Source organism: Phyllobates terribilis, unplaced genomic scaffold (genome assembly GCF_046119375.1).
Source record: "Phyllobates terribilis strain yellow unplaced genomic scaffold, ASM4611937v1 Scaffold_13__5_contigs__length_258822181, whole genome shotgun sequence".
Classification (NCBI taxonomy): Eukaryota; Metazoa; Chordata; class Amphibia; order Anura; family Dendrobatidae; genus Phyllobates; species Phyllobates terribilis.
Window position 1 is genome coordinate 125,401,970 of NW_027362773.1, and position 13,736 is coordinate 125,415,705.

The 13,736-nt window shown below is 47.0% G+C and overlaps 1 protein-coding gene across 1 annotated transcript in view; it reads right to left on the reverse strand.

Moving 5' to 3' along the window:
* The window catches only part of SCYL1 (SCY1 like pseudokinase 1), a 53,739-nt gene that overhangs the window by 10,295 nt on the left and 29,708 nt on the right, over positions 1–13,736 (reverse strand). Inside the window, exons 11-16 of the mRNA XM_073658603.1 lie at positions 12,967–13,155; positions 12,794–12,869; positions 11,794–11,982; positions 3,797–3,933; positions 3,525–3,614; positions 3,114–3,371 (exon numbers count right to left, since the gene is read on the reverse strand). Coding sequence (XP_073514704.1) covers positions 3,114–3,371; positions 3,525–3,614; positions 3,797–3,933; positions 11,794–11,982; positions 12,794–12,869; positions 12,967–13,155 — 939 coding nt within the window. The remainder of the gene's footprint in view (positions 1–3,113; positions 3,372–3,524; positions 3,615–3,796; positions 3,934–11,793; positions 11,983–12,793; positions 12,870–12,966; positions 13,156–13,736) is intronic.

Below are 13,736 nucleotides of genomic sequence, written 5' to 3' on the forward strand. Positions count from 1 at the left end.
ATTGACAGCTCTGGCTTCATAGAGCAAGAAAAGGGTGGAAATGGATGGAAAACAAGCAGGTAGGAAGGTGTATATAAATGATTAGTGCATCATGGCAGCCAAAGAGTTTGTAACTCATCTGTCCATACCCAGCTCCCATCAGCTGATTTATTATCCATGGAAGGTTCAGCTGTCCTTTGATGTGGATTGTGGTCATAAATGAGCAAAGGAGGAGATAAGATGGGGTCAGAACTAGCTGACACATTCTTAGATAATCTCATGATGCAGCCAGCAATAAGCATGAAAATAAACAACCTTAGAAGCCAAGTGGTGCAAAGTTATAAGCCAGAAATACATCCAAATAAAAATATTTATTTTTTGCATTCAAGTCTCCAAAGTTTTCGCTATTCTTTAAGACTTTGCACCAAAGCTTCTCTCAAAAGGTTCTAGTTTATTCTAACTAATCGAGCTATGATGACCTCTCCCTCCACTATAAACACAGTGCAGCACTAAATACCTCCCCATCCATGTTAAACAAAACAGTGCAACATTAAATAGATTCCCAGTCAGTCCCATAAATACAGGGCACTAGAGGGAAATAAAAAAAAAAAAAAATCAATTAATGTAATGGAATATAAAGGTGTTTAAAAAGAGGCTATATCACTCTGTGAGAAGTAAATCACGGGCAGAATGAGAATACCTTCATGGGCATGTTACAATCTGCATGGCTCATCCAAGATGTATGTTGAATAAATTATGTCTGTGAGCCCCAATTATGGAAGATTGAGGGGTGCAGACTTTAAAGGAAAGTGGTGACCAGAAAGTACATAACCTTGCAATAATCAGGGGCGTATCGATTGCCAGCGCAAACGTCAACTCGATGAGCGTCCTCGGACCCACATTCAGCTGAAGTGTATTGCGGCGCAGAGACCCATCAGGTCTATGTGCTACAATACACTCTGCTGGCCAATCAGGGCAGCATAGACGTTGGCGTGCACGTGAGAGGACGCCACATGGCAGTGACATCATGTGCTCCCTTCGCTTGCACGCTGATGTCAGCAGCTGGCTTCAGAAGAGGACGCCGCGCTGCGGGGCAGCGGAGGGCAGGGGAGTAGAATCATTTATTTTATTTTTTTTCTATGCATTAAAGCACAGCGGCAGAATGACGTACAGTACAGACCAAAAGTTTGGACACACCTCATTTAAAGATTTTTCTGTATTTTCTAGACTTTGAAAATTGTACATTCACACTGAAGGCATCAAGACTATGAATTAACACATGTGGAATTATATACTTGGCAAAAAAGTGTGAAACAACTGAAAATATGTCTTATATTCTAGATTCTTCAAAGTAGCCACCTTTTGCTTTGATGACTGCTTTGCACACTCTTGGTTTTCTCTTGATGAGCTTCAAGAGGTAGTCACCGGAAATGGTTTTCACTTCACAGGTGTGCCCTGTCAGGTTTAATAAGTGGGATTTCTTGCCTTATAAATGGGGTTGGGACCATCAGTTGTGTTGTGCAGAAGTCTGGTGGATACACAGCTGATAGTCCTACTGAATAGACTGTTAGAATTTGTATTATGGCAAGAAAAAAGCAGCTAAGTAAAGAAAAACGAGTGGCCATCATTACGATAAGAAATGAAGGTCAGTCAGTCCGAAAAATTGGGAAAACTTTGAAAGTGTCCCCAAGTGCAGTTGCAAAAACTATCAAGCGCTACAAAGAAACTGGCTCACATGAGGACCGCCCCAAGAAAGGAAGACCACCCCAAGAAAGGAAGACACCTCTGCTTCTGAGGATAAGTTTATCTGAGTCAGCAGCCTCAGAAATCGCAGGTTAACAGCCGCTCGGATTAGAGACCAGGTCAATGCCACACAGAGTTCTAGCAGCAGACACATCTCTACAACAACTGTTAAGAGAAGACTTTGTGCAGCAGGCCTTCATGGTAAAATAGCTGCTAGGAAACCACTGCTAAGGACAGGCAACAAGCAGAAGAGACTTGTTTGGGCTAAAGAACACAAGGAATGGACATTAGACCAGTGGAAATCTGTGATTTGGTCTGATGAGTCCAAATTTGAGATCTTTGCTTCCAACCACCGTGTCTTTGTGCAACGCAGAAAAGGTGAACGGATGGACTCTACATGCCTGGTTCCCACCGTAAAGCATGGAGGAGGAGGTGTGATGGTGTGGGGGTGCTTTGCTGGAGACACTGTGTGGGATTTATTCAAAATTGAAGGCATCCTGAACCAGCATGGCTACCACAGCATCTTGCAGCGGCATGCTATTCCATCCGGTTTGATTTTAGTTGGACCATCATTTATTTTTCAACAGGACAATGACCCCAAACACACCTCGAGGCTGTGTAAGGGCTATTTGACCAAGTAGGAGAGTGATGGGGTGCTACGCCAGATGACCTGGCCTCCACAGTCACCAGACCTGAACCCAATCGAGATGGTTTGGGGGGAGCTGGACCGCAGAGTGAAGGCAAAAGGGCCAACAAGTGCTAAGCATCTCTGGGAACTCCTTCAAGATTGTTGGAAGACCATTTCCAGAGACTACCTCTTGAAGCTCATCAAGAGAATGCCAAGAGTGTGCTAAGTAGTCATCAAAGCAAAAGGTGACTACTTTGAAGAACCAAGAATATAAGACATATTTTCATTTGTATCACATTTTTTTTGTTAAGTATATAATTCCACATGTGTTAATTCATAGTTTTGATGCCTTCAGTGTGAATGTACAATTTTCATAGTCATGAAAATACAGAAAATTCTTTAATTGAGAAGGTGTGTCCAAACTTTTGGTCTGTACTGTACATCACTACATAATGGGGGCGGAAGGGCAACTTTTGTGTCCTAGTAGGATTTAGAATGCTACAGGGCCCATACATCTGACCAACATGTGGTGGTGGTGGGGGGGTCCAAATCTTGCACCGGTGCCCATCGGACTCTAGCTATGGCACTAGCAAGAATGAAATGATAAGGTCAACTTATAGGATTATTCTGGGGGTCTTTCCCAAGTCCCCTTTTGATTGTCCCAATTACTCAATGAATAAGAGGTGCATGAACTGCAAACTCGAGGAAAAAGGTCCAACTTCTAAAAACAATGCTTGGAGTTGGATACATGAAGAGTCTTTACCTGGCTGCTTCTCTCGGTAGCAGCAGAGAAGAAGTCCACGTGTTTCCCGCTCCCTTCTGCAGGGCCCCAGTTGTAGTCGCTGGCTGGCCTCGTGCCCTCAGGTTGGGAGAATGTGGACTGGGTTCGCCCTTTGTTCTGGGAAACCTGATGAAAGGCATCTTCCCATCCCCAGTTGTCCTCAGGAGTGGGCGAGTTCTTGGTATCTGCGGGTCTATGATCTGTCCCTGTATTTTTGTTTTTCGATGACGTCTGTGAAAACTGAGGAGAGAAGTCAAAGCAAAAAACTGTATCTGTGAAGAAATAGATAAAGCGGCACTCCGGCTCCTCTTTATTTCATTGGGGATTTGGCTTCATCTGAACTGTCTTGACTTTTTTTGTTGCACCGAACATACATATGACAGCCCTCCTTACCGTCTTCTCTGGTGGCTTTTTACTAGCGCTCTGGCCCCATGCCGTGTCCCAGTCATCACTTTCTTGCTGTACTTTGTTCTGCTCTGAATCCTAAAATACAAAATTCATAAAAATTGTAAGGTGGTCATTAAAGGCAACCGGTCATCACAGAATTCTCTAATGCCAGGGCAGTATGAGAATTTTGTTGGCAGGTTTTTTCATTAATTATATATAAACTATATATATTGAGCACATAGAAGAGCATGTCCAATATAGAATATCCAGAGCTTTACCTCCAGGCTTCCCCAGTCTTCATCATCCCACCGGTCTAAGGGATTATCATCTGCTTCAGTTTCTTCTTCTTCTTCTGTTTCATATTGGGACATTACGGATGAGGTAGAGATGGGGGGAATTGAAGCAGGGGTAGTATCTAAAGAGAAATCAGGGTCCCATAGTTTCATCATGAGCTATTTTCACATCACACAGTCACAGTTGGTGAGGAAAATATCACATTTCTTCATCAGGAAAATAGTGAATTCTACAATCCTCTCTTTTCAAGGACTACAGCGACCCAACCAAATATTGGGATCTGCATTTGCACAGAAGCGGAGATTCAGGACCTCATTAAACAGTGTGAGGAGCCGCGGAGGTCCGCTGTGTATATGATTTACAGCGGATTGCTTGGGGTGCCGGGTATTGGACCCTCACCGATCGAATATTGATAATCTATCCTATGGGTAGGCTATTAATTATCAAAGAAGAGGACGACCCCTTCAACTGTTAAGCGTAAGATATGTTTAATTATCTAAACATGACATTATTCATCTATTGCCACCGTTAACAATAACCCCTTCCGAAGCAGAGTGCATTCCATACACAGTGTGTGCTGGCTGTGTTAATACAGCTGTCATCTGCAGCGATTGGAGTTAGCTCCCATCGCTTATGTTTTAAAGCTCAAATGCCGCTGACCGTGCGTTTAAGCGGAACGAGCGAGTCATGTGACCATTTTGGCGATCAATGCAACGCGATCGGGGGGTTCCATGGTAGCCAGGAGCCAACTGAAGGACCCCAATGCTGCCATCTTTGTACTCCCATGAAACCCAGCCATGGGCTGGGCTTCATAGGTGGTCATCATTTCTTCAAGAAAAGTTCTGAACTTTTTTAGCCAGTAAAATATATATTTAAAATGAAAAAATATATATATACAGGTTTGGTATAGCCATAATACAGGAACGGAAGAAGAATGATGTTGCCAGGTAATTTTCACGTCAGAATTAATGCCGTAAAAACAAAACCCAAAAAACTATGGTGGAATTTAATTTTTCTTTCATCATTAGCCCCCACCTTGAATTTTTCTCCGTTTTTCACTACCTTATATGATAAAATGAATGGCATCATTTAAAGCACAGCTCGTCCTACAAAACACAAGATCTCATATGGTTCTGTTGATGGAAAAAAGGAGATTTTTGTGTAATCACCGTAAAATCCCTTTCTCTTAGTCTCTTATTGGGGGGCACAGGACCATGGTTATGCTGCTTGTCCACTAGGAGGCGACACTATGCTTATCTGAAAGACAAAGCATTGCTCCTCCTCTGCAGTATACACCCCCGGGAGGCGATAGCCTACACCAGTTTTGTGCAAAAGCAGTAGGAGAAGTTAACATACATAACATAATTATGCCTATAACAAAGGCAACAATGTTGGAACTCAAAGGAAAACCAATATGAGAACTCAACTTAAACGGCCCTAAGGGGCAACAGGGTGGGTGCTGTGTCCCCCAATAAGAGGCTAAGAGAAAGGGATTTTACGGTGAGTACACAAAAATCTCCTTTACTCTGTCGCCTCATTGGGGGACACAGGATCATGGGACGTCCCAAAGCAGTCCCTGGGTGGGAAGCAATGGACGAAATCGTGCGGACGGTTCCCTAGGATTGGGATACCGCCGCCTGTAGCACGCGTCTGCCCAGGCTCGCATCTGCTGAGGACTGGGTATTAACACTGTAGTGCTTGGTAAATGTGTGCAGGCTGGTCCATGTGGCCGCCTTGCACACTTGCTGAGCCGAGGCCTGATGGCGAATGGCCCAGGAGGCCCCTACCGCACGTGTAGAATGGGCCTTGATACCTGCCGGAAGGGGAAAATTTTTGAGGCGGTAAGCCTCTTGTATGGTGGACTTGATCCACCTGGCGAGGGTAGCCTTAGAAGCTGGTAGACCCTTGCGACCCCCTTCCAGAAGGAGAAAAAGCGAATCTGATTTTCTGAAGGGGGCAGTCCTAGACACATAGATACGCAGTGCCCTAACGAGGTCAAGCGTATGCAAAGGAATGTTAAGGAAATGGTAAGGAAATCTCTTCGTTGAGATGGAAGCTTAAGACAACCTTTGGGAGAAAGGAAGGAACTGTACGAAGGACTACTTTATCCTGAAAAAAATTTAGGAACGGTTGTCTGCATGAGAGTGCCGTGAGTTCAGACACTCTTCGTAGTGACGTGATCGCTACAAGGAAAACCACCTTATGAGATAGAAGGCGGAGTGGAATTTCTTTGAGTGGTTCAAAGGGGGCTTCCTGTAGTGCTGTGAGTACCAGGTTAAGGTCCCACATTTCTAATGGTCGTTTGTAGGGTGGAATCAGTCGTGAAACACCCTGCAGAAAAGTTCTGACTTGCGGCTTGTGGGCAATGCTCTTCTGAAACAGAACCGATAGTGCTGACACCTGACTTTTAAGGGAGGCCAGGGATAGTCTGGCTTCCAGTCCTGACTGGAGAAAACCGAGTACCGTAGGTAATGAATAGGGTAGTGGAGCCTGGTGGTGAGATTCGCACCAGGTAAAGAAGGCCTTCCAAGTACGGTAGTAGATCTTGGCAGAGTTTGGTTTTCTCGCTCTGATCATGGTTGAAGTGACTTCTGGCGAAAAACCTGCTTGTGTTAACACCCAGGTTTCAATGGCCACGCCGTCAAACTGAGTGCCTGTAAGTTCTGGTGGTAAAACGGACCTTGTGACAGAAGATCCGGGCGGTCGGGAAGACGCCAGGGAACGTCTGCGATGAGGCGTACTATGTCGGCGTACCATGTACGTCTGGGCCAGTCTGGAGCGATTAGGATAGTTGGTACACCTTCCTGTTTGATCTTTCTCAGCACTCTGGGAATCAGAGGGAGAGGCGGAAAAACATACAAGAATTGGAAATGAGTCCAATCCTGAACCAGGGCGTCCGCCGCCAGAGCTCGGTGATCTCGTGATCTGGCCATGAAGTTGGGGACCTTGGCATTGAAGTGAGATGCCATTAGATCCACATCCGGAGTGCCCCAACGGTGGCAGATTTGCTTGAAGACTTCGGGATGGAGAGCCCATTCTCCCGAGTGTATTTCTTGTCGGCTGAGGAAGTCTGCTTGCCAGATGTCTACACCTGGAATGTGAACTGCCGATATGACAGAGTTTGTTTTTTCTGCCCAGTGGAGAATGTGTGAGACTTCTCGCATTGCTCGAGCGCTGCGGGTCCCCCCTTGGTGATTGACATATGCCACGGCTGTGGCATTGTCTGACTGGACTCTGATGTGGAAGGCCGCCAGCAGATGCTGGAATGCTCTCAGGGCCAGGAGGATGGCTCGAATCTCCAGGATGTTGATGGGCAAGGTTGCTTCCGCTGTAGACCATTTGCCCTGTGCTCTGTGGTGTAGGTATACTGCACCCCAACCCGTCAGACTTGCGTCGGTGGTCAGTATCCTCCATTGAGCCGAGAGAAAGGATTTTCCTGTCGTTAGAGAGGACCAGATGAGATACCAGTGGAGAGATTTCTTGGCTGACGAGTTCAGTTGGAATGACCTGTCGAGGGAAGAAGGATTTTTGTCCCAAGACTGGAGAATGTTCAATTGGAGAGGTCTGAGGTGAAGCTGGGCAAATGGAACTGCTTCTATTGACGCCACCATTCTGCCAAGGACTCCCATCGCGAATCGGAGAGATAGGGAGGATCTGCTGAGAAGGGTGTGAACTCCTGAGCGTAGAGGATGCACTTTGTCTTTGGGGAGAAATATCAGGCCTCTGGAAGTATTGAATCTCATCCCTAGGAATGTCAAGGATTGGGTTGGTGTTGGAGACGACTTTTGTAAGTTGACTAACCAACCTAGGCGGTTCAGAGTGTCGATCGTGATTGAGACACTGAGCTCGCAGTCCTTGAAGTTGGGAGCCTTGACGAGAAGATAGTCTAGGTAAGGGATGACCACTATACCTCTGGAGTGTAGGACCTGCATGGTGGTTGCCATGACTTTGGTGAACACTCTGGGAGCCGTGGTAAGACCGAACGGGAGAGCCACGAATTGATAGTGGTCCTGATTGATTGCGAATCTGAGGAATGTCTGATGAGCAGGCGCAATCGGTATGTGCAAGTACGCATCTTGAATGTCTATGGAGGCGAGAAATTCTCCTTCTTCCATGGATGCTATGATGGAGCGAAGTGACTCCATTCGAAAATGACGTACTCTTACGTACTTGTTGAGATGTTTGAGATCTAGGACAGGCCTTGCTCCGCCTCCTTTCTTGGGGACTACAAAAAGATTGGAGTAGAACCCGTGAAAGCGCTCTGCTGTTGGAACAGGTATTATGACTTGCGCTTGGAGTAGCGAGGAGACAGCCTTGTGAAAAGCTTGTGCTTTTTCTTGCGGTTTGGGGGGAGCAGAGGTGACGAATCTGTATGGGGGAATGGAGGTGAATTCTATCTTGTATCCTGAGGATACTAGCTCTCTGACCCATCTGTCTTTTGTAATAGGCAGCCAGTGTTGGTAAAATAGTGAAAGACGGCCGCCTACTGGGGGGTATTTGTTTAGGGTCGGAGAGTCAAGATGAGGAGAAATTTCCCTCTGTGAGAGCTTGGTTGGCCTTTCTTTGACTGCCAGGAGTTGTCCGACTTTTGAGTCGACCTGGAGTCTTCCTTGCGTGTGAAGCGGTTGTTGTTCTGTGCTGGGCGAGAGACGGACCAGCCGGAAGAGATTGGACCGGAACCTAGATTGGTTACGTTTAGTAAAGGAGCGTTTGGGTTTCAATTGGGGAAGAGAAGTACTCTTACCCCCTGTGGTGTTGGATATCATTGTATCCTATTTTTCGCCGAACAGTCTACCTCTGAAGTATGGGAGCTGTGTGAGCGACTTTTTTGAGGTTGCATCGGCTTTCCATTCACGTAACCAGAGTATGCGTCTAACGCCCGCATTAGGAAATCTGCCACAACTGCTATTTGAACAGCTTTTTGAGACAATTCAGGAGCAGAAGCTTGAAGGCTAGTTTGTATATCATTAGCCCAAGCTATTATGGCTCTAGATGCCCACACCGAAGCAAACTGGGGAGCTAGGGAAGCTCCTATGATTTCGTAATTTGAGCGTGCCAAACTTTCCACCTGCCGATCTGCTGTATCCCTGAGGGTTGAGCTGTCTGGCAGAGAAAGAAGCGTCTGTGCTGCCAGCCTGGATACTGGAGGGTCCACTGCTGGGGTATCTGTCCATTCCTTGAAAGTTTCCGGAGGAAAGGGATACCTGGCTCCCATTAGCTTGCGTGTGGCGAGCTTTTTGTCAGGATGTAGAAACTGATTGGTCAGAATAGATTTGAATTCTGAGTGATCTGGGAAGAACTTAGGCAGTTTTGGTGGTCCCTCAAATTAAATTGATTCATTAGGTACATCCGGGGTCGGGTCAGAAACGTTTAGAACTCGATGAATGGAAGAGATTATGTCCTCTAATAGTGCGGCATTATTAATTGGAGAAGACGATTCGTCGGCCTCCTTATCTGAGCTGGAGTCACAAATGCCTTCAGACTCCTGTGTATTACTGATATGTCTGCTAGGCGAGTCAGGCTGGGGTATTTCTCTTGAGTGGATATATTCCCTGTCCCTCGTAGGGGACTGCCTAGAAGATCTGGGACTACGGTCTCTATCCCTGGATCTGGAGGACCGTGCACTGTGTGATGACGCAGGGGAGCGTAATCTGTGGGTACGCTTGCGTTCTGACTCTGATCTGGAGGAGCCTGGTTCAGAGTGTGGATGTGTCATAGAAGAGATATGACTTTGCATAGCCTGAAGAAGTTTGTCGGCCATGTTATCCATGGACTGTGACATAGATTGAGACATAGATTGTGACAATTGAGTGACCCATTCTGGCATGGCAGCGTGGTAGGGGCTTCTTGGGACTCTGGCACAGTAGCCTGCATGCAATCCTTACAATGTGGATACGTACTACCGCTGGGGAGAACGATGCTACAGGCTGTACAGAAAGCGTAAAAGCTGTCCTGCCTGGTTTTCTTATACTTTGAGCCCGGCATATTGCACCTGGATGTGCAGAGGAGGATGCAGCATATGCAGTTTCACAGCTGAGAGTTTCAGGCTGTGCTCTTACCCCACCTCTAGTGTGCCCCTGTGCGCGCGCAAATCCCCTGGTCCTGTGCCTCCCCGGAGCGCTGGCTGGCCTGTGTCCAGGGTGCAGCAAGATGGCCACCGTCAGAGTCAGGAGAAGGGGGCGGGCGGAGCGCTGAAAGGGCGCGCGTATCCATGGAAACGCGCGCCCTGCAGCTTCGCTCCACCCTCTGTATGATGCTTGGCAGTGTCAAACGCGTCACCGGGGGGCGTAGGGTGGGCGGCGGCTTCGGCTAGGCCTAAATTTAAGATAGTGCCCAGAAAGGGCTCCAGGAGAGCGCAATGGGCCGGGGGGAGGTCGGAAAAGCACCAGACCCCCCTGGATCCATAGGTAATATGGCGGTGGGGATCTCTATAGAAGGAGTAGACTCTGAGGTGCCCCCTTTTTTGTGTCACTGGCGCAGGGTCTTTGTGAGACTGCAAAGCTTTGGCCATAAATACCTGCACCGTCCCCGGCTGTACAGGAGCCTCCAGTGAAAACTGTGGCTCCTGTATGTGCTGCTGAGAGATGACCGCTTGCTGGGAGGGTCCGCAGCTGCTGCTCACCAAAGCCTACCAGAGGTTGTCTCAACCTAATACCCCCAGAGGGGGGATTAGGGAGGGTGCCGCTGTCACCTTCAGGGGCTTTATCCACCCTTAACCTCTGAGCAAGTCGTGGAGAAATGGAGAAGGAGGGGGTTCTCAACTTCGTACCAGACCCAAGGGCCGGCGAAGGAGCAGGATGGTGGCAGCGCCATCTCCACTTCAACCGTGCCCCACAGATGGGGGCAAAGGAAGGAGCCATACCGGGGGTCTCTGAAAAGAGACCCTCTTTTCTTCATCTGTGATCCTGTGCTTGAAGCGAGGAACGAGTGAAAATAAAACGGTGTGCCTCCTACTGACACTAAGCTAAAACTGGTGTAGGCTATCGCCTCCCGGGGGTGTATACAGCAGAGGAGGAGCAATACTTTGTCTTTCAGATAAGCATAGTGTCGCCTCCTAGTGAACAAGCAGCATAGCCATGGTCCTGTGTCCCCCAATGAGGTGACAGAGTAATTAATTTATGGCTCTTGGAAGAAGAGTGGGAAAAAGAGAAACAACAAAAATGAAAAATTGCCAGGTCAGTAAGGGATTAACAAACAGCACTTTTATGAATATTACGTGACTCCCAGGTTCTACTTTGTTTAAGGCCGGTTTCACACATCCGTATATTTCCGGTACCGGAAATACCAGTACTGGAGATATCCGTGTCAGACGTGTGGCAACCGTGTACCGCATCAGGATCACACGGACTGGCGCCTGGGAATCAGCGCTACAGTTAGCGCTGTTCCCAAGCGCCGGGTGCTGAACACTGCCCTCAACATGGTTCCCTGCCTGCGCTGCGGTCTGCACCAGCAGTGACATTGATGAGGGTAGTAGTAGTCTTCTTCCGCAGTGTCCACCTGTGTGAAAATAAGAATAAAATAATAAAATCCTTATACTCACCAGTCCAGAGATGTCCCCCGCTGTAATCCTCTGACCGCTGAAGCCGGGGAGAATGAGACGCTCCAGCAAGCAGCTCCGGAGCTGCGCTCACTGAGTGACAGGACACCGCTACTGAGCTCAGCTCTGGGGCCCACTCACGGATGTTAAGCGTGAGAAACTTTTTCGGCCCGGGCATCCGCAAAAAAACGTACACGTCAGCGTGTGGAGCACACGGACACACGGTCTGTGGAAACACACTGACATGTGCGCAGACCCGTAGATTTGAATGGGTCTGAGTGGGTCAGTGTATCCAGAACATGTGGAAACTGTCACCACACGTACTGGAAACACAGACGTGTGAAAGAGCCCTAAAACTGTGTTGCCTTCTAAGGTGAAGTAAAATCAAACAGAGGTAAAACAATTGAAAGCAGCAGCCGGATGGCAGAATTTCAGAGCAGTTACCTGGTTTAGCAGCTTCTGCAGGGGCTCCCGTTGGGGGTACCGAAATTCCAGCTGCTGGTGCCGGTTCTGCTCCACCTGATGGACTCGTCCGAATGAATTTAGACGTCAAGGACGACACTCCTGTTACAGCCCAACCTGCCCATCCACCAACAATTCCCGGGCTGGTGGAGGCGGCATACACATCTTTTTCTGGGGGAATAAATGCAACATTAGTAATAACTAATGGTCCTGTATTGGTTCAGTGTAATCATTTGAAGAGAACCACAGTCACTGTATACAAAAGAAAAGTTAAGCCTCACACGCACAAGACCTGTATTATACAAAACTGCAGCATTCTGAATTGTATATTGCATCATATACTGCCCTCTGCCCCCTAAAGGCAGGGACACACCACCTATAGCAGCAGACCACGCAGCCACTATGTGACCCATGAGCTGGGGGGAGAGGAGTCCTTGTGCCAAGCACTGCCCCTATGCCGGTCATTCCAATGTCCTGAGGATGCAGATACCGTTGAGTACAGTGATGGAACATTCTTCAACACTAAAGTATTGCAATACCTAGAGTAATCTTGGTTCTCCTATGAAGCCAAGACTCCGCCTGAGCTTCCAAAAAGGACTAGTATGGCAGTCATGGGGGCCTTCAACAGGTTCCCGGCTACGATAATAACCCATCAGTTCCACGCAATTGCAAAGCAGGTAGGTGAAGGGGAATGGGGCAATGGAAACCCATTTAAATGTTTTCAATAATTGACAGCAGCATCTAAATAGTCAACAGCAGCGATCGGAGCTCCACTCAGGCCCGCTGCTGCTGTTAGAGACAGATGGCGGCTAAGCAACACAGCCGGCATCAGGTGGGTATGAAATAAAATGTATGTCACAGGTCATGAAGGGGTTAAACATCAATGCAAAGGAAGAGTTTCAGCTTTTCCAGTGATGTAAAAGCATCTCAAAGTGACAAGTCCCAGAGGCAGTGCACTACATTATAGACATTTTTCACACACCTAGTTCAGTCAGCTGTGCTGGATCCTCTGATATTGCCTCTAATTTCTCCAAAAAACTGCGGATTGCTTTAAAAGCCTAGAATAAAATAAAATATAAGTACATTTATTAAATGTTGCTGTAATGCACCCAGTCAGAGTAGTAATGATGGCTGGATGTCTTGTATTCTCCTTACCTGATCCCGGACACTTTTCTCTGGATCCACTGTGACCACACATAGAACAGGAAGAATTTTCCCGGCACAGTCGTTCATGGAATAAAAGTTGTGCGTAGCAGCAAAACCAAGGACACCGGCAGCGCGGGATGGGGAAAACGGATCTTTTGTAGCTCTGCTGAATGCCGATATCAAGACCCTCTGTCGTGTCTATAAAGTTTACATTCAGGATTAAAGGCTGGGCTCACAGTCAGTAACTCATCGGACCCCTCATTAACGGGTATCAGATAATCTCGCACTTTATTCTATTACCATCTATGCCATAAATGCACATTTTCAGTAACTTTGATCATTAGCGCTTTTCACTAACTTTTTCACAAATCACCATTCTCAACACAGCTGGTTAAAGGGACCATCATCAAAAAATCATATATTGTTTAATTCAGTTTTTTTTCTCCATATCACAATCTGTTTTAAAAATAGTTCTTCAATTTTCACACTGGCCACTGAGATTTTTTGTAGACTCTAATTTCCTGTTTCAGGAAATGCACACGTACATTAGCAGCAATAGACTATCTTTTGTACTGAAACATCTAATGAGCATGTGCAAAGGTCATTGTGAGGGGAGCTGTGACATCACCTATCGTAAATGGTGGATCCTGTGTTATCAGCTGTGTATTGAGCTGTGTTACATGAAGTTGTAATCTTGCCTCTGATGATAAGGAGACTGCTGAAAACTCTTCCTGACAGGACAGGACGTATGAGTGTGAAAATTGCAAGATTATGATTTA